Source organism: Diceros bicornis, chromosome 33, assembly GCF_020826845.1.
Source record: "Diceros bicornis minor isolate mBicDic1 chromosome 33, mDicBic1.mat.cur, whole genome shotgun sequence".
NCBI lineage: Eukaryota > Metazoa > Chordata > Mammalia > Perissodactyla > Rhinocerotidae > Diceros > Diceros bicornis.
In genome coordinates this window covers 20,049,523-20,069,390 of record NC_080772.1, presented here as the reverse complement: position 1 = coordinate 20,069,390, position 19,868 = coordinate 20,049,523, and the positions used below count along the sequence as shown (strand labels likewise).

Here is a 19,868-nt window from a genome sequence, read left to right as displayed (position 1 = left end):
ACAAACAAGAAACAAAATATGGGACCCCTGGAATGTCCACTCCACAAAGGTGTCCATGGAGCTCTCTGCTGCCCAGGAGTCCTTTCTTCTATCTGGACACAGAAGCCACAGAACAAATGTTTGTTGAATGAATCCCTTCCCAGGTTCATCATTCACTCAACAAACATTGTTGATCATTCCTTGAGTGAAGGTTGTGTTCTCTCTAGGAGACATAAGGCAGTGCATACAAAGATGAAAGGGATGCAGTCCGCATTCATTGAGAAGGATTAGGGGTAGTTAAGAAAACTTTAGAGGATCATTTCAAATTAAAATAATTTCAGCTCTCTCATGAACCAAACTCCTCTGAGTGTGGTTTAACTCCCAGGTAGAGAACACAGGGAGAGATTTGGTGCTTTCTCTTCTAACAGGTTCTCTGACTATAATATTGGAGGGTACAGGAGTTCTTGGCCACAATTCTTCAGGAAATTTGAAAAGTAAAAGAGTGCGATGAGAGATGTTGGCTCACTCTCTCTTCCAGAGTAGGACCAGGACTTGGCATGAGGGATAACACTCTAGATAACAATGTTCTTATTTACTAGAGCAAAGAGTATCCCCCCAAAATGGGTTTTCTGGTGTATTCGGGTAGAAGCAAGTGGATGCAAAAAAGCCTTCTTCATCACCAACATGGGAAAAACGAGAAGGAAATGGTTTGCTCCAAGGTTTCCCTCCACTCCTGGTTTTTAGAGAGAAAAGCAAAAACAGACCACATTCTAAAGTAAAGCCTTGCTACTCCAAGTGTGGCTGGAGGATCAGCAGCACAAGCATCGCCTGGAGGCTTGTTAGAAATGCAGAATCTCAGGCCCCAGCCCCAACCTACTGTCTCAGAAGCTGCAGTTTAACCAGATCCTCAGGTGGTTTGTACGCACGTTAAAGTTCGAGAAAGCCCACATTAGACCAGCGTGATGGCTGAACATTGGAATCACCTGAGAAGCTTTTTAAATTACAGATCCCACCCCCAGGAATTCTGACTTAAATAGTCTGGCTCCCTAAGCGATACCAAATGTGCAGCGAAGGTGGTAAAGCAGACAGAGGTCTCCCGTTCTCGACGGGGACCTGTGGAACGGCCGCAGGTCTGGGAGCTGCTGACGCGGGATGAACACGAAGGGCTCCCCGAAGCCCAGCGATGCCACCACCTCTTCCTCGTACGGGTGGGAGGGGGACTGAGGCTGGCTGTCCATATCCAGGTGTCCCAGCTTACCCCTGTGCATATACGCATCAAAACTACTCTCTGTGCATTTCAGGATGTGGAATCCGTGTAGAAATTTGTCATGGTAGATCAAAACATTAAGCCTGGAATGTTCTATGCCTGTGTGTGTAATCATCCTCAAATCATTTCCAATTAGGAAGGGTCCTCTGCTGTAGAAGGTAATAGAAGGAGAAAGGTTGCCCAAAAAAGTTAGAGGCCTAAAGTTGGAAAGCTCAAAAAACAAAAACAAAAAAAACAGAAGAGTTACCCAAAGGAAGCACACCCAGCGAACCCCTGCCATGAGTCAGCACAGGGGAGGCCCAGCCCCTTCTAGGGGAGCCTGATTAAGGATCAGGCTCAGCTGCCGGGCTGGGCTGGGCTGTGTGAGCTGCTGCTTCTCGTCCCAAGACGAAGTCGTAATAGAAACTTCCCTTCCTTGGCTGCTTAAACTTTTTTTCCTGTGGCAGGAAAGAAGTGTCACATTTTGCTCCCTCCCAACCCTTCTCCCCCACCCCCTCCCAGGGATCGTAAGCGCGTGTGGAGGGGATGCTGAGAGCCACCTCCAGCCTCGGGTGACTGCTGAAACTTTCAGCTCCTCTCACTGTAACACTATGAAGTTCCTCAGGGAGCCCAGGAGCCGGACAGCTGCTCTTCTGCCTCTTTGCTTGCTCTTCTTGAAGATTCTGCAACCAGGGCACAGCCACCTTTATAGCAAGCGCTATGCTGGGTAAGTGGAGCGACTTTCACGCCCTGCACAGCTTTTAGTTGGGTAAGGGGGATGGTTTGCACCCGAGCGTGCCTCATTTTTCCCGGTCTGTGGTCTTTACGTGAATCTGTACACTTTCCTGGTCACCTAAAATAAAATGTGCACGCAGCTCTCAGCTCTTTGGTTAGTTCCTGAGAGAATGCAGTGGGTGCAAGTCTAGCTGCTCACACTTTTTATAGTGCACCAACCTCAGCTATGGACCAGGGTTGAATGGGGTTCTGTCTTTGGAGTAGCCACGGCCACTATTTGCAGTATTTGTCTTGGTTGATGCTCGGCAGGAAGGATGCTGTTGCACCACATGAATTATGACCTGAAAACTAAAGCTTCTCCTTTAGAATTGTATACAGGAGCAGTGGGTTGAAATTCACCAGCGATTAATTTAAGAACTGAGTGTGACTTTTTTTTTTAGTGCTTGTTAGCCTACAGGGTGATTATTAGGTGGTTGTTAGAAAGATTTTCAAATCTGAGGGATGCAAATGAGTCAACCCAAAATAAGCAGAATAAAAGTAGCCAACTGTAAAATTATGGGTATTTTTCTGAAGGGAGAAACATACAATGGAAAAACAATTTTTGCCCCTCTGTAGGTTAGCGTGCTTTGTGTTTGCCTTTCAGAAGGAGGCACAGAGCTGCGTAGAAGGCAGTGTGTGACTCGGCAGGTCTTATTATCGTGAAGGCTTGCTGTGGAATAGACAGCATGTGCTTTGCTCAGATTTGCAGGAGGTCGTTCTTTGAATCTGGAAATTTTGGCATTCTTGCATTTTAGAGCTGGAAGAAACTTAAGAGAGTTTCTCTAGTTCAACTCCTTTCTACAGAAGAGGAAAACCAGTGTCTTAAATCTTTTACATAGTCTACTATCATTCAACAATTACCAGTTGAGGAAAGCTTTCATATAGATCTGGATTATGACCAGGTAGTGCCCAAAGTCTTATAGCAAAGTTGTTCTTTCTAGGAACAGTGTAGAGAAGAATTTATAAGTGGGACCCTGGAAAAGAGAATTGTGTTCCTTTCTCCCCTGAGGAATCTGGGCACTGCTTTTAGAGTTCCCTGAATACAGTGCTTACAGAGGAAATTTAAAAACATATCCTCAGTTTTAGGGGGTGCAGGTTAGGGGTGGAGGTACAGGTTGAGATTAGCGCTAGAGATGGTAATACAATCTCCAATTTTTTTATCCCGATGTTCGGGGAGAAACAGAAAGGAGTTAACATCTGAGGGCTGCATTTCAGGCTCCTAGACACACATGGTCCAGGCTTTACATCCGGTCATTTGTCACTGCCTTGGAGATCTGGATGAGGAAGCCGTGTGTAATGACTGATGGTTGTGGAGGAATTGACTCTGACTCTTGTAGCTGATGTGAGGAACGTAGATCACAGATTTAGACATGCCGTGTGACACAGGACCTCACTCCTCCGCTCAGCTGTGGCCCTGTCCATAATTATTTCAGTGTGGCGCTCCTCGATGACAAGTGACCAGGCCGGCTTCAGCTGAGCAGGTGTGCGCCCTTTCCTAAGCACCACTTTAGCAGAGGAAGTGAGGCCGATGGCGGCGCCCTTTCCCTATCGAATTTGCAGTCACTGGAAACTTTCTGGAGGAAGTCGCTCTGCCTTTTCTGTTCTGCAATGAAAGGCGTCATGGCTGTTTCTCTTTGGCTGCTACATAAGTTACTCCCAAATATATAAATTACCAGAGGTCTGAAAGGTGGAGGAAAAAGAAAAAGATGAAACCATGAGGAACCAAAGGAGCCTTACCTGTCCCTCACAGCAGAAGCCTAGGGCTTCCTTAAAACCAGAAATATTTCTGAGCCCACTCACCATCAAAAATGGGGGATTTTAACTTACCTTCATCAGATATGTCATTGTCTCGTCACCAAAGACAGAAATGCTGCTTAGGTTTGGGATTATTTTGCTTTATTTATTCAGGAACTACTTTCTGCAAGTCTAACTCTTCAGTGAACAAGGACCTGAGGGGAAGCCACAGTAGAATAGTACTTGGCATTATTTTTGTTGCTCATCCAAAGTTATAATTCTAAACTACCTCATTTTTATCTCTCAAGTGATTTGTTTTGGTTTTGTTGCTAATAATTACAGAGCAGCCCGTTTCTTGCATTTTTGTAAAAATATTTTTGTTGGTCTTGGTCGAATCTAATATGTGATTATCATTTGCTGGACTCGGGGCAAAAAATAGAACACTCAAGGCAGACCAGCATGCCTCCTGAGAGCAGCTAATGAGCTCTGTCCTCTTTCTGCATAAACTAGTAACAACTGTATAGTGCCAGTTGGATAAAAGATGCTTAGTAAATGGCAAATTTAAGTGTCGCGTGGAAAAAGAAAATTGTAGAGACACTGCAAGGAAAATCTGATGACAAAAGCTGATGCCTCTTTGGATAACTATGTTAAATTACACATTTTCAAGGGAGATTTAAAAATACACAGAAAAGGAATAAAGCAAAGTGTGGAAAATAAGTTGACTTCAAATAATATTTGTTGATACTCGACTGTCAGAGGGCTTCAAGGGTTACAGATGCAAGTCAAACATTTCAGTGATAAACGAGTATCAGTCAGTGAGCGAGACTCCTACACAGGCAAACATCACTCTCTGTTCTCTTCTTTTCCCTTATCTCCTCGTATTCCTGGAAGAAGACCTAGTTACTTACTATACTGTGGTATTGAGGGCAAAAAAATAAGGATCTTCTGCATCACATGAAATTAGGATAGATTTTTTTCTTTTTTTAGTGACGGTGAACGAGATTTAAGACAAGCAATAAATTCTGGCAATGCTGAAGAACTAAAGTGGCTTTGGTTTTTTTCTGAGAACTACTTATTCAGTACCTTCTCCATGCCAGCCAATGTAGTGTAATGTTTATAAGTCCTGAAGTTCAGCTGCCTGGGTTTCAATTTCTGCTTTCCCACACTTAGTAGCTCTGTTACCTTGGGCAAGTTCCTTAACCTGTCTGAGTCTCAGTTTCCTTATCTGGGACACAGAGACAATATTAGAACCTTCCTCACTAAGTTGTTGTGAGGATAGATGCAGTAGCACGGGTACCACACGGTTCTTGGCACTTAGTAAGTACTTAACAGGGTGATAAAATAGCTAAGATTTACCAATACTTAATGTAAAAGTTATAAAAATATTAATAATTTTCTTAACAAGCTTATGCAGTTTTTTCTATCCTCACTTTACAGATAAGCCAAATGGGGTACAGGCAGGATAACCCAAGTTCAGAGCTAACTTACCCAAGGTTGCTGGAGGGGCACTGTGGGGTTTTAACCCAGCTCTGCCTGACTGCACAAACTTGACTTCTCCCTCTGCCACCATTCATGTATAGATAAGAATTGCTTTTAAGGAAAACTGAATATTTAATCTTTTGGGGGGGAATTGATAGTTTCAGGATAATAAGTGAAAGGAGTAGATTATGTAGGTTATAAGTTCAATTAGGTTATGGTCACCTTCTCTAGAGTGACAATGAGTCACCAATGGTAAATCGTCATTAGAAAAGCAGGCAGAGATCATAAGGGGTAGAAAAATGGAAGATGAAAGAACTTTAGATTATCACCAAAAAAAAAAAGTAGCACAGAAAGTGGCCATGGGTGTGTGCCTTCATTCATTCAAAGAGTATTTTTTGAATGCCTACTTGTGCCAAGAACGTTGATGAACAGAGGCAAAGCCTTATGATAGCCCCACACACACCATTAGTATACAGTGTATAAGTGCTGTGTAGGATGAGAAGACTATGAGGATTGACAGAGAGCTCAAGGAACCAAGAAGAGAGGGGTGGAAATCCTTTCCAAGGCCTCGCCTATTCTGGTCACCTAGCCTTCCTGGATCTCAGCCAGGGGTGGAGAGTGGACTGACTTCCTCCCACCAGCACTGCTTCTTGGGACTTGAACCTACTGGTATTGGATCTGCCTGCAGAGGCCTCATGGACTCCTTCCTTAACCAGCCCTGCGTTTGTTGAAGTCGCCTTTCATGTCTTAGTGCAATTTCTTCCCCTTCTCTTTTCTTTCTCAGCAGAGCAGCTCCAATGACTCAGCATTTACCCACGACCTGAGGTATGTGCAGGGCTGGTTACAGCCCACCAGCTAGGAGGGCTGTAAGCAGAGGGTGCATCTGCTTAGTCAGTGTCCATGCTGTACCCATGCCCCCACCCCCTATGCCTCACCTGCTCCCCCCACACACACCCCAGTTATTTGTCAAGGTCACTAGTCATCCATGGAAATGAGATATGGAGATTCAGAAATTAGACTTGAAGGAAATAAGATTTTTTTAAAAAAAAAAGGCAGTTTGGTCCTCAATCCTATAAGCAAAGAAGCCCCAAATTGAGATGTGACGTATTGAAGAGACGAGGCCCGTGGGAAACACAGTGACTCAGTAGAACAGATTCAACTTCAGGGACATCGTAGTGGTTTTCCACCTTACCTCTCTGCTCATCCCCTCAGTCTCTCAACAGCAGCTTTTGATTCTTGTTTCCTCTGGTGGTGGCTTCCTTTAACGCTCTGAACTTCTGGAAACCTGGGACTAGAGTACAAGAGATCAAGCCGGTCATTTGAATCTGGGAGTTATCTTCTATGTTGGCGGTGAAAGCGTTTTTCAGACAGGATGGCTGTAAATCCCCATTTGCCCAAGACTGGCCAGTTTGCCAGGGACCACCCCATTTTGCACCAGCTGTTCTGGTGGAGTAATTGGCAATGCCCCCTTTCAGTCTGAGAAGGGTCCTGATTTGGATGGCAAATTGTGTGTTCGGCCTTTTTACTCTTCCCTATGTTTGCTTCCTTAATGAGCTTTACTTCAAGTCTTCAGCTGGCCTCTAATTTCATTCCTAAGGAGCAAATTTAACTTTCGTTCCTTCCATTCCTGGAACAAGTATCCTTCTTGTCCTCTCCTCTCTCTTGTCACAGCCATACCGGGACTGCTTTATCTCAGCCTAGGTTAAGGTAATTTTCTCCTAACTGAGCCACCTTTCTCTAGTCCTTTCTCATACTGATCATCTTAATAAAATAAGACTCTTGTTATGTTACTCCCTTGCTCCAAGAGCTACTATGGCTCCCTATTGCTGACTACATCAAAGCCAGAATCCTCTGCCCGGCTTTCAAGGCCTCTATAATCAGACTCACTGGTTCTTCTACCTCTATTTCTCTCTCCCTCCGCCCTGAAACCCCTCTGTAGTCAGGTCGGAGAACTAGAGAGCTCAGCATTGCTCATCTTTAACAAGCGAAGCAGCGGGACCCATTCATAATAAGAGCCCAAAGCAAGAAGACACCTTCTCGAATCGTGAAAGATAGGTTGAAATGTGTGAGATATAGACAGATATAGATTTGGGGCATTAGGAACTATGAAGGATGTATGCTGTGTTTTGAGGTTGGTATTAAACCCTTCCGCCACAAGTCAGTGTGTGGTTAATGGAATTGTTCTCCAGTGCCTTCTAGAGGTTTTTTTTTTTTTAAATTTCTTGGCCCTTATTAATGGTAGAATATTCTTAGTTTTCCTTACTCTCTAGCTCAAAGTGCAACCCCTGAGTGCTGTTTATCAACTGATTATACCGAAGCTCTCTTCCCTGTGGTGTGTTCTATGAGTCGGGGCCTCCTGCTTTGCTTGTTCAAGATGTGCAGTGCGGTAGCTCTCTACTCCTCTGACCTGAACTCACCGGCGGACTGTACTCCCTGGGGACCAGCATTGCCTCTGCCACTGAGTTAGTGGAAGGAGGAGTGTTGCAAATGCTTCTGGGCCACTTTCTCCCTGGAGCCTGATCTGGTAATGGAGCCTTAATTTTATGGCGCCACGATACTTTCTGGGTAATACCATTAAGCATAATCACTTCCACCCCCTGAAAAGCAGTGAAGGATGTTAATGTTTCATAACTTCACAGCTTATATTGTGAGAGCCACAAAAGCATTACATGTTTTTCTGTCTCTGTAAATGGGATTACTGAACAGAAAATAAAACCTCTTTTGGTGACTCGTTTTGGAGTCTTCATTACGATCAATCAGTAGATAATTGGTTTATAGGATTAGAATTTGCTTTGCCAAATAAATGCCTACCCAATCTGCCTCTGGGCAATAGCTTCTTTGCATAGAGAGGGTGGAATGCAGAATATGAACCTTTAGGATCTTGTTCTGGGTAGTATAGTATAGGAAATTTAAATTTCCTAAAAATTAATTACTTTGTTAAAGGTTGAAGCAAACTACTGCTAGTGGTTTTCTTCAACAAAATTACCATCTGTGTTCTTTTTCTTTCGGTGTACTTTGAAAATAGCAAAACATTTTCTTATTTTAGTACCTATGTTATAAAGGATACTCCAAGGTTGTTGTGTTTTTCATTGTCGTTTTTGCTTTAGTGAAGAACCCCAAAACTTAATGGCTTAAACAAGAAATTTTTCACTTGTAAGAATCCAGAGCAGGTGTAGTTGGTAGTGCCAGAAACCCAGGCTCCCTCTGTCCTGCACCTCTGCCACGCTCAACACTCAACTCGCAAATGTGGTTCAAGAAGGAGCCTTGTAGGTCTTGCAGTCCAGCCAACAGGAAAGAGGAAGGAATAGTCACTCTCCTTTCCTTTAAGAGCACAGTCCAGAAGTTCAAACATCACTTCCTACTGGACATAATCAGTTAGATGGCCTTAGCTGCAAGGGAGGCTGTGAAATAATGGTCTTTAGGCGGGGAGGCCAGATCTGGGAGAACATACTGAGATATAACTAGCAATCTCTCTCTCATTGGTCACTCTGATAGTTAATGGTTATCAACCCATTCTCCCCTCCACTTGGTTCTCCTTAAGAAACAAGCCATCCAAATAGGCCTTTAGAATTTTGCATTTCAAGCTGATTTAAAGTGTGCATTTTTATTCTGTAAATCGTCTTCTTAAGTCAGAATGTCAGAACTGGAGGAGAAAAAAATCGCAGTCCAATCCCTTTATTTAATACATACAGAAGCAAAACTCCAAAAACATAAAGGGATTTGCAGAGCTGGTGGTGGAGTTAGCACTAAAACCCAGGTCAGTAGAGTTCACAGCTTTCTTTACAATTGACAACACTGTCTTTGGTGAATCCAGGAAACTTCTTACTTTTTCCTATTCCCTAGAGTTGTTGGGGGTGAAGTAAAATGATTTGGCAAGGCTGAGAAGTGTTTACTGAGGGAGGATTTAATTTCATTTCTATAAATATTTGTAGGGTATCTGGCCCTCTGCTAGTCCGGGACAACAGAGATAAAAGAGCAGTCCATGTGCACAGCGTAATGAGTAACTCAAGCAAGTAAACAAACAATTCCAACTCGGGGACCACTGTGCCTGCAGAGAAAACTCTTGTTGCCAGTGAGTGCAGGGGAGGGTCACTTAATCCAGACTGAAGGGTGGAGACAGGTCAAAGAAGGCTTCTTGGTTGTGACATGAGTCTTAAAAGACAAACAGGAATTTGAGTGGATTATTAAATATGCAAGGTCTTTTACATTTTTCTTTCAAATGGTTGGTACTCAAAGAACACGGCCCTGATCTCAGTCGTAAAGAACAGGTAGAAATCAGGTAAGGCTTTCCAGACACAGGGAATATATTGCATGTGCAAAGAACTATAGTCATGCATCACTTAACGGGGATACGTTCTGAGAAATGCGTCGTGAGACAATTTTGTTGTTGTGTGAACTGTCATAGAGTGCACTGAAGGGGAACAAAATTTGCTACCTCAAATGTGTCTCTTTAATATGAGGATAATTTGGGGCTGATTATTTTTAAGAAACAAAAGACTCAAAGATTTTCTTGCTACCTCCCCCTTTACTGCCTAAAAGAATTCAGATTAAAAAACCTGTCTCAGGAGTCGAGCTATCACCTTAGCATAACACGAACTAGTTGGTAGACAGGGAGGAACCTAGAAAAGCCTGTTTGTTGGGCTCCCCTCTGTGTTCTTCTGTTTCTGTGTGGCAAACACTTGTTTTCCAAATGTTTGCTCCTTTTCACCTACCTGTGAATTGCCTTCCTTCCCTTTGAAGTCCCTGACACTCTCCACCCTCAACATATTCTTTTGTCTTGAGCTGAGGATGGTATTTAAGGTGAGGGCTTTGGCTGTTTTGGCAAGTTACTTGGTTTTCCTGGGTTTCTTTCGTGTATATATCTTATTAATTGTTTGTTTGTTTTTCTCCTGATTAATTTCTCCGGATTAACTTTTGTTAATCTGTCTCATATCAGTTTAACTCTTAGACCAGCTGGAAGAACCTAGAAGGATAGAGGAAAATTTCTTCCTCCCCTACAGTACTTACACAAACCTAGATGGTACAGCATACCAGACACCTAGGCTATATGGTACTACCATTGTATATGTGGTCCATCCTTCATGGAAACATCCTCATACAGTGCATCCTATACCAGTGAGAAAGCTTGGTCAAGTCTAGAAAATCAGAGCAATTAAATATGGCTAAAATAAAGGATATTCTCTCAGTGGGAGTAAGGAGAGGTAAGGTAGACTTCAAGGTCATGAAGCACTTTATGCCCCATAACATGGAATTCTGGTCTCTCCCAAAGGTGATAGGCTGCTAATGAAAAATAGTAAGCAGGGAATTTAGATGACTAGAGTTTGTTTGTTTTTTTAAAGAAAGTTTCCTTGACCATCTTGAGAAGGGAAGACTTGAGGGCTGAATATTTGGAGGCAAGAAGCTTGGGATATTGTGGTGATCATGGTAATACACGAGAGCCTGAGCCAAGCCAGAGCCTCGCTTATGGCAGTGACAATCGAAAGAAAGGAGGGAACTAATTAAAGAAATATTTAAGAGGTAGATTTTCATAATTAGGTAACCAAATGGGGAGAAGACAGAGAAAATAGCGTCAAGGGATTCTCAGGATTTGGTGACAGGACTGAGCTCTTTGCGGAGAAAGTAAGTACTTTTTCAGATATGTATAGTTTGAAGTGCCTATAAAGTGCACAACTGGATAGATGGATCTGAAGCTCAAGAGAAAGATCTAGACTGTGAAATAGATTCCAGTAATTGAAGTGTAAAGAGAATTTTTTGAAACCTTGAGTGTAGAATAGAGCACCCAGGAAGCACTCATTACATGAAAAGAAGAGAGAGCCAAAAACTATTTCAGAACAGAAGGAAAAAGCCAGAGAGGAAACTAGTAGAAAGGCCTAGAAAGAGAATAAGAAACCCAGGAAATGTCAGTTAAAGGAAACTAAGAGATCTAAAAAAGGAGAGGTCAGTCACATCAAGTGCTGCAAAGTAGTATCCATTGGTTTGGCCATTAAGGAAACCATTTGTTCTTAAAGGTGCTTTTGGTGGATTGGTGAGTGAAAACTAGACCATGGTAGGTGGAGGAATGAATGAGATGTGAGGAGATTAGCAGTGAATGTAGACCATGATTTCAAGAAACTTATCCATGAAGAGAAGGTGGTGATGGAGGTGGAGAGTCAATAACTAGAGTTGAAGAAAGGTTTTGTTGTTTTGCTTTTACTTCTTAAGATGTGAAAGATATGGCCATATTTTATGCCAGGTGGTAGGAATAAGAAGAGAGAGAGAGACTATAGATAAAGAAAGCGGTGGGGGGAAGTGATGGGGTTAGGTCTCTGAACAGACAGAAAGCTAGCTCTTTTCTCTGTAAAGTAGGAGGCGAGGTCTTTGTCCTATGAAGAGATAGCGAATAGGGAACCTGATAAAAGGAGAGATGATTTAAAATATTCCTGAGGGAAATGACTTGGATCTTCAGAAGGGCCACCAAGCATTACTGAGGATCCAGCTGATGGCAGAGATGAGTCTGTAATGTAACCATGAACCCAGCTTTGTGGTTTTCTTGAGGATCATTCCACGTTTCCTCATGTTACCCGGAACACGCCACTGTGGACCCTCACCATTAAATCTATTACAACTTCACAAAAGAGTGAGGACATATCTTTAAATAAGGCCTTAGGAAGCCAAAAAGCAAGTCAAGCAAGATTAATGTCAGAAATCTGCCCATCCATTCTCTGCCTTTCTCTTCTCTGTGCCTGCGAGATTGGCCTCTGTGCCCTGTGTCTGGCTGCCTTCCCCAGCAGAAAAATAGAGGGCAGGAGGAGAGAAAGGTTAGGCGTATTTCTGTCCCTCTTTCCTGGTTTCAGTGCCACAGTTCTGATAGTAGCTGCTAGCCTCCACAATAATGTCTCCTGCGGGGCAGCCCCTCCTTCAAGGGCCAGCTCTCTCTGCCCTCTAGGAGCGTAATTTCCTTCCTTCTTTTGTCCCTTTGGACCCAGGAATCACTAATCTCTGGGTGCTTCAGCATCCTTGTCTGTTCCCTTTCCCTGCCCACATCTCTGTAAATAGTCCCTTTATTAAAGTCTCTTCAGCTGAATCATCTGAGCAGAATTCTGTTTCTGGTGGGACCCTGACTGATAGAGAAACCAAGCCATTATTGTAAGCAGAAAGAATACATGTTTAGCTCTGAAGATTTGTGTTAAAGCAATTTCTGGAGCTCAAAATGAAATAAGACAGAAATGAAACAGCAATGGAAGAAAAAAAGGGTAGGAAAAGGCTGCCACTAATTTGTATTTCTCTAGTATTGAATGAAGAGATAAAGTACTTTGTAAATCAGAATATAATATAAGGTATTATGTTAGGTAAATTATTATGTCTAATGTTAGTTGAAAAGGCTCTCATGTAGAAACATCCTGTTACAAAATTGATTACCTTTCCATTACCTTCCATCTTCCTGGGGAATTAAATAAAAGATCTGGGAGAATGTCTTAGTGTCTTCTTAATCAAATGAATGAGCCTCACCTCTCTCCTGTTGTCAGTTACCTGAGAACCGAAGGTACCGTCTCCTCTTCCATCTTTCTCGTCCTCCCATCCTGCCTCATTCCATGACACTTACTGACCAAGTACCAGGAGTCCCAATGATGACTTACTGACCATCATTCTTTATCCCCATGTAGGATTAGGAATCTTCAAAGCAGAGCATCAGTGACTTTGCCTCCTGAGGGCTTATGCTTTAATCCAAGGACCTAACCTGGAAAAAAACAAATGAAAATACAAATACATTAGGTCAACACTCCCCCCTCCCTGCTCTTTCTCAACCTTTGTTTTTTTAACACACACATCATGTATTTTTATAGGATTTCAGTCTTATATTACCAACCGCTAAAAGCTGAAACTTCTACAGGATCACGCATTTTATCACCAGATGAGAATACTGGTCTATTTTTGCACTTACAGAATCTGTAACCATTTGCACGTGACCTCATTTGCCGTATTTTCATTTCCCCCACCTACCTTTCAGACTGTCCTCTTCTTATGAACCTAGTTCATGAAGAACCTAAATGTCTACTAAGTTCCTTTTTGTGATTTTTGTGAATGCAGTGAAGACACAAGATTTGTAATAAGATATGGCTGAGGTCCTATTACACCGTATCAATCATGCTTCCATGGAATGTCTGTGACGTGTGTACAATGTTGTGAGCGCAATGTATTTGGCGTCAAAATTGCTAAACCTGTGGGGGGGTTGGAGACATTGGGGACAAGCCTGTGTAGCAAGATGTTTGGAGTAGTTGGAAATTTGCTGCTGAAAAAATATTCTCAGCCCTTGACTTACAAGGCAGAAAAGGAGAACATGTGGAGTTCCATCCTCCCTAAGTTTTCAGCCCTCTGTGGAAGCAAAGGGAAATGACTACATGTGATGAGTAGAAAATTACCTTAATATAATATCTGACAGGAAAACCACTTCGGTATTTCAGAGAGAAATATAGTCTGCCTTGTTTCCTCTGCTAAAGTGAGAGTTTCTTTTTTCTCTTTTTCCCTAGAAACCTAGTTTGCTGAGGTAGTTCATTCTCCATGACAGCTCTTCCAAAAACTCTCCAATGATTTCAAGCCCCCAGTCTACCTAACCCTCCCTTCCTCCCACTCTGACTAACAAAAGCAAAGAAATGTAACTCTTCCTGTACTGATAAGATGGAGGCGATGTGGCATCTGACCTGTTATCTTGGCTTCCATCCTCTCTACCTCAGACTATACAGGTCCCTCACCCACGTCTCCTTTCCAAGACAATATTCATTTAGTCAACACTGTTTATTGAGTGCCTACCATGTGCGCAACACTATTTTAAAGCATAGGAATACAGGGATCTACGTGCTAGGCATATAGCACTACTTTAGGCACTAGTAAATAAAACAGTCTCTCATGGAGTTTACACTCTAATGGGATGACAGAAAATTAATAAACTATAGTGTTAAGTTCTGATAAGGGTTATGAAGATACATAAAGCATAAAAAGGGGATAAAGAGTGTCCAGAGAAGAGATGAGAGGAGTAAAGTGAGACCAGGAGCCATGTGAATATCTGAGGGTAGAAATTTCCCCAGCAAGTGGGTTGGGAGCCCGTGTGGCGTGTCCCCGGACAGTGGTTCTCAGACCAGCAGCATCAGCTTCTCCTGGGAACTTGTTAGAAATGTAAATTCTCAGGCCACACCCTCTCCCCATTAGGAACTCCAGGGGTGTACCCAGCAATCTGGGCTTTAACGAGCCCTCTGGGTGATGGAAGCTCAAGTTTGAGAACCCCTGTGGAGGACAAGCACCAAGGTGACATGGCTGGAGTTGAGCCGTTGAGGGGAGCGGTCCCTCAACCTTTGTTCCTGCTCCTCTCCTGCAGATAGCCCTCTACTTCCTCTTAACACTGGGAAACGTTTCAAAATCACCTCCCCTCTCTTCCTCTCTACCTTTCTCTAGGCAGCACACATTTCTGGGGAAGCCCTCCCTCCTCCACGCCTGCCCACCCTTCATAAGCCAGTTTAAACACTACTCCTCCAGCAAGAGTTCCCTGGTCCCACCAATCAGCTGTGATTGCTGCCTCCTCTGAGATCCTACAGCCGTCTATCTGTCCTTGATAACCAGCAGCACACTCTGCTGGGTATTCCAGTTGTTTGTGGATGTCTTATCTTTCCTTTTCAGTCATAAGCAAGTTGAGAGTAAGGTGCTGTATCTTATTCTTATCTGTATTCTCACAGTCCCCAAATAGTGTCTGGCATATTTAGTAAAATTTAGACGGAGGGAAGGAGAGAGGAAGGCAGGCAAGGAAGGAGACTAACAAATTACGAATCAAACTGCTGACATTTGCAGGCAGTTTTGCTGGACTAGACTTCATCAAGGAGAAGTCGTGAGAAGTAGAAACCATCTGCCCCTTCTGGCTGCAGGAGGAACGGGGGATCCCCAGCGCCGCCACCTGTATGTGCCTACATGTGGTATTCCTCGCCCTCATGTCACATCTCCCTGCTCCGTGTGTTTCAGATATCACTCGCACAATTACCCAAATTTGGTCTCAGATATTTTACTTAGGCTCCTAAAATTGCTCTGAACAGCATTCTGCTTTGGGAGGAGATCTCGGAGGCTAAGCCGCTCTTCCCTGTGGAGCGCCACGGTGAGCACCAGCTGGTGGGCATGTTGATCAGCCATCGCCTTTTACCGTGTTTAGAGACGCCATCCCTGCCTTTTTGTCGTTATTGTTTTATCCTCTAGGGAATACGCATGAACTCATCTGAGATTATAGATCACTCCTTAATCATCACGTTCAGTTTAACATCTCTAGTCTTTGAATAATTTTTACGAATCAAAGGCCTTCCAATTTATCTCTCGGAACTTTATTGTCCACGTTCTTCCTTTTAGCCCATCTTTTTTTAACTCTTTAGATGTCTTGATGCAATGAGAATATAAGTTTGCTTACAATTCCTGTACTCAGTTCCCCTACTCAAATCACCATATAAATTCCAGGGGCCACAGCAACAGAAGGGCCCTGGAGAGTAGAGGCCGGCTGCCTTTAAAATAAGCTAACAATAAAAAGCTGAACAGATAGAATCCATCAAATAGAGCGCCATGTGGTTCAGTGTCCTCAGACTTACAGCATCTCCTGATTGGAGCTCAGCACGCTTCCCATGGAGGCAGTCATGCTTTAGCAGAATCTGTAAATATCCAGACAAATTGTGTGAAATCAGCTGGTCCCTGTGAGAAAGGCTTCAAGTCTTAGAAAGCCTTGAGTTAACGAGTTGTGGAAGGAGAAGGAGGAGGAGATGAGGACCAGCTGAGACACAGCAAGAGGAAGGTCCAAGGTTGGAGATTTACTCCCCAGTTGTGAAACTAATACATGGTTTCTCAAGAAAACATATGACATGCCAAAGGACTTGCCACCATTCTGACCTCTTTTTTGCATGTGAAAAAGCATTTGCTTTTTCCTTTAATGCAACTTATATAGAGAGCATTTAACTACAGGATGAATAAGCTCACTGTGGGCCCACCTATTGGTAGGTTAGTTCTTTCTAGGAAAGGGATCTTAATAAAAAAGTTAGATAAAATGGTGAAGTGGAATTATTGCCAATTCAAAGCTTCAATCAACTCCCCTCCAATGAAGCATGCTAAATCAACCAGTGGAAAGACGCAACATCAACATGATGACCCAGTCTCATTTCTATAGTAGCAAATTGCAAATACTTAATGATTTACCCAAAATAGAAAATTTTTATGGCAAATATTTAACAAAGATTTTGTACTCTTATACATATTGTACAATTTATTTAAAAGTTATTATGCACAGCTTCTGGTAAACATTGTATCTTTAAGTATTAATTACTTGAAATATTCTTCTGTTCATTTCATAGTACTATGGGAAGCCAGTTCTTCATTTCACCCCATTAAAAATATCCATTAACTTCAAAAAATAGAAATGGCAAAATTGGGGCCCATGAGAATAGCACATCCTAAGAAGTAAGACCTGGAACTTTCTTTTCCTGCTATCACCATTAAGAATAACACAATCATCTTGCTTTCACAGTTCAAGCGGTAATTCACATCTCCCCTGCTTTGTGGAACACCTTATATTCTTTACCTACTTGTTGTCAGCCTCTGAGCAGCTGATGGGGATACTCATTTAATAATTCAGCAAAGGTTTACAAGCGCGTCTTTATTGCCATTAATAGAAGCAAATAATTGTTTTTTTCCATAGCATTTGTCTTCCAGAACATCACTTAACTTCCTCCTGAGCTCGCAAAATGCTCTTCAGTGGCACTTATCAGTTTGTATTGCAGCTGTCTGTTTAATTGTCTGTTCTTTCTGACTAAACTGTACACTCTTTAGGGAAAAGAACCTTGTCATTCTTCTTCCAGTTCAATCTCTACACAGACTGCAGGTACCTATAAATTTTATTATTGTTACTCCTTTACCCACTGAAGTTGAACCACAATAAGTTGCCAATATTTGACTGTTTTTTATCTAAAGCAATAGCAATTTCATATGGTTCAACCTAACAAAAGCTTTAACTAACTCTGAAAAATCAGGACTTTTTATTCGTGCTGTGGAAATACTAGCAGCTTATAAGCAAGTTTTCCATTAAAACACCAAACACCGATCTATCAAGTTTACAGACGGTATTTCTTAAACTTTAGTATTCAGATGAATCACCAGGGGGTCTTGTTAACAAAGCAGATTCAGCCTCAGGAGGGCTGGGGCGGGGCCTGAGACTCTGCATTTCTTAACAGGCTCCCCGGTGCTGCTGATGTTGTGGTTCACTGGCCATCCTTTGAGTAGCAAGTTTTTGGACCACCCCTCCTGAGGGGTCAGGAGCCGTAAGTTCTAGATCTACTACTAGCTATCTGTGTGACTTTAAGTCACTGAATCTTTCTGGGTCTTGCTTTCTGTAATGCCCAGGGGTTCAAGGAGGTGGTCTATTCCTTCCAAGTCCAATGCTTATTACCTGCTAGGATCAAGTTTACACATGTTTGGAGAGCCCATACAGCATAAAGGTTAGCAGAACAAGCTCCATCCTCAGACAGCCTGGGTTCATAGCCCAGCTTCTCCACTTTCTAACTATGTGACCTTGGAGGGAGTTACTTAATCTCTCTGTACCTCAGTTTCCTCATCTGTAAAACTGAACTAATATTGAATTAGTCCATATATTTAAAGTCCTTAGGACAGAGCCTAACACATATAAACTCAATAAATGTAATCTATTTGTTGCATTAATACTCTTGATAGTTTCATTTCGAAGAAGCTTTCCTAATGGAATTATCTGAAATGTAGGCAAAGATTTAGAGTATACACAAAGATATTTATCTCCAATTTATTCTTTCAAAACGTGGGAAGCTACCTATATATTTAAGAATAACAGAGGTTAATTACAGTGCATATTATGGAATCTTTTATGCCCCTTGTAAGTGTCCACAAATAATTTTCAGTGCTCAAGATACAATATGAAATGAGGATAAAACAGGACACAGAGCCGAATTAACAGCTCGAGTTTAACTATGGTTTCTTACATATGATATAATGAACTATTGTTCGTGCTGTCTAGTCAGTTCCGACTCCTAGCGACCCCATGTACAGCAGAGCGGAACCCTGCCTGGTCTTTCTACGTCATCCTCTCGGCTCTCTGCACTCTATCAGACAGTGCTCCAGCTGCCATTCATAGGGTTTTCATGGCTGAAAACTTTTTTGGAAGTGGGTGGCCAGGTCCTTCTTCCTAATCTATCTAGTCTGGAAGCTCCACGGAAACCTGCCCACCATGGGTGACCCTGCTGGTATTTGAAATCCTGGTGGCATAGCTTTCAGCATCACAGCAACACGCAGCCTCCACAGTACGACAACCCACAAACAGTGGTGTGGTTCCCTGAGCACAAGGAAACAAATCTTGATGTGGTGATGAGAGTACCGAATCTTAACCACTAGACCACCAGGGCTGGTATAGTGAACTACATCTGGGGAAAAAAATGCTCCAAAATATTAAGTGATTGTTATGACCAAGTGCTAGCATCTTCCTCCCTATACTTTTTTCTATATTTACAAATTCTATGTGAAGCATGAACAACTAGTATATTCAGAGAAAAAGGAATTTTAAACGTGTAAATTCCATCCCCCCCCAACCCCCGCCAAACACGAAAATCAACCCTGTAGCAAGGATTTTGGCTTCTGTGGTGCCTTAATGCCAAAACTGTTCTAGAAGCATTGAAAATAAGAATCAGAAGTCAGTGAATTTAATATAACACTCAGTGCCAAACTAGTGACTGAAAACTGAAACAAGCATGTTCATTTTTTATTTCTGAGAAAAAATGAGATTGTTGGGTTTTCCAATGAAGCATTAAATGGCCAAAGCGGCTGCCTTGCTGAGTGTCACGTAGATACTTGGGAGGCTGCATAATGGGAGCGGGGCTTAAGGCTTTTCAGCTTAGAATAATACCAGAAACAACGAGCGTCATGCTGATGTGTGTTTAAGTGGATGGATTTTCAAATAGAAATTCTTCAGCAGTCTCAATACCACCGTATGATTAAATCTGTATTTAGATTTTCATTTAGAAGGTAACACAATGGGTCAGTAAAAAGTATTTGAAGTGACTGGAAGGAGAATCCATTACACTTTTACATATATTCCCCTATGATGTGTATTTTTCCCAGCCTGAGCCAGCCCATTATATTTTGAGAAGAAATTCAGGAAAAATATTTGCTAGCCATTTCCCACACCATCAATTTCTCTTCAAAGCTGCCATATTAGTGATAATCAGAACCTAGCCCAGGTTGAATGATTTACCAAAGAAGATTAAGAGCTATTTCAACTGGCCTCTATGGGGCGTGGATTGAGAGGGAAGTTGGCATAAATTTTCTGCTACTCCACTGCCTGATAAAATCCCTCACCCTTAATTTTTATCTGACTTTTTAGTACTTTGAACTTTTCACTTTTTGGGGAGACATCAGCTATGATCTATGGATGCTTGATTCTCTCCCTAACCTGTAACCTCAACCTGAAAACTACAAGAAAAAGAATTTCTGAATAAAACCACTTTTCAATCACTTGCCAATCATTTTTCTTTGCCTCCCTCTCACTCTCATACATTCTAGAATCTGGATTAATGAGACTTTTGTCTTAAAATACAGGCTTTTGCTTAAAGAAGATTGGAAAAGATTGGCTTTGCAGCTACCTTTG

The 19,868-nt window shown here is 42.3% G+C and overlaps 1 protein-coding gene across 1 annotated transcript in view; it reads left to right on the top strand.

Moving 5' to 3' along the window:
- The first annotated feature begins 1,711 nt into the window (after positions 1 to 1,711).
- Positions 1,712 to 19,868, top strand: part of CPA6 (carboxypeptidase A6) — a 267,672-nt gene continuing 249,515 nt past the window's right edge. Inside the window, exon 1 of the mRNA XM_058528827.1 lies at positions 1,712 to 1,952. Within this exon, the coding sequence (XP_058384810.1) occupies positions 1,837 to 1,952 (116 nt within the window). The 5' untranslated portion in view covers positions 1,712 to 1,836. The remainder of the gene's footprint in view (positions 1,953 to 19,868) is intronic.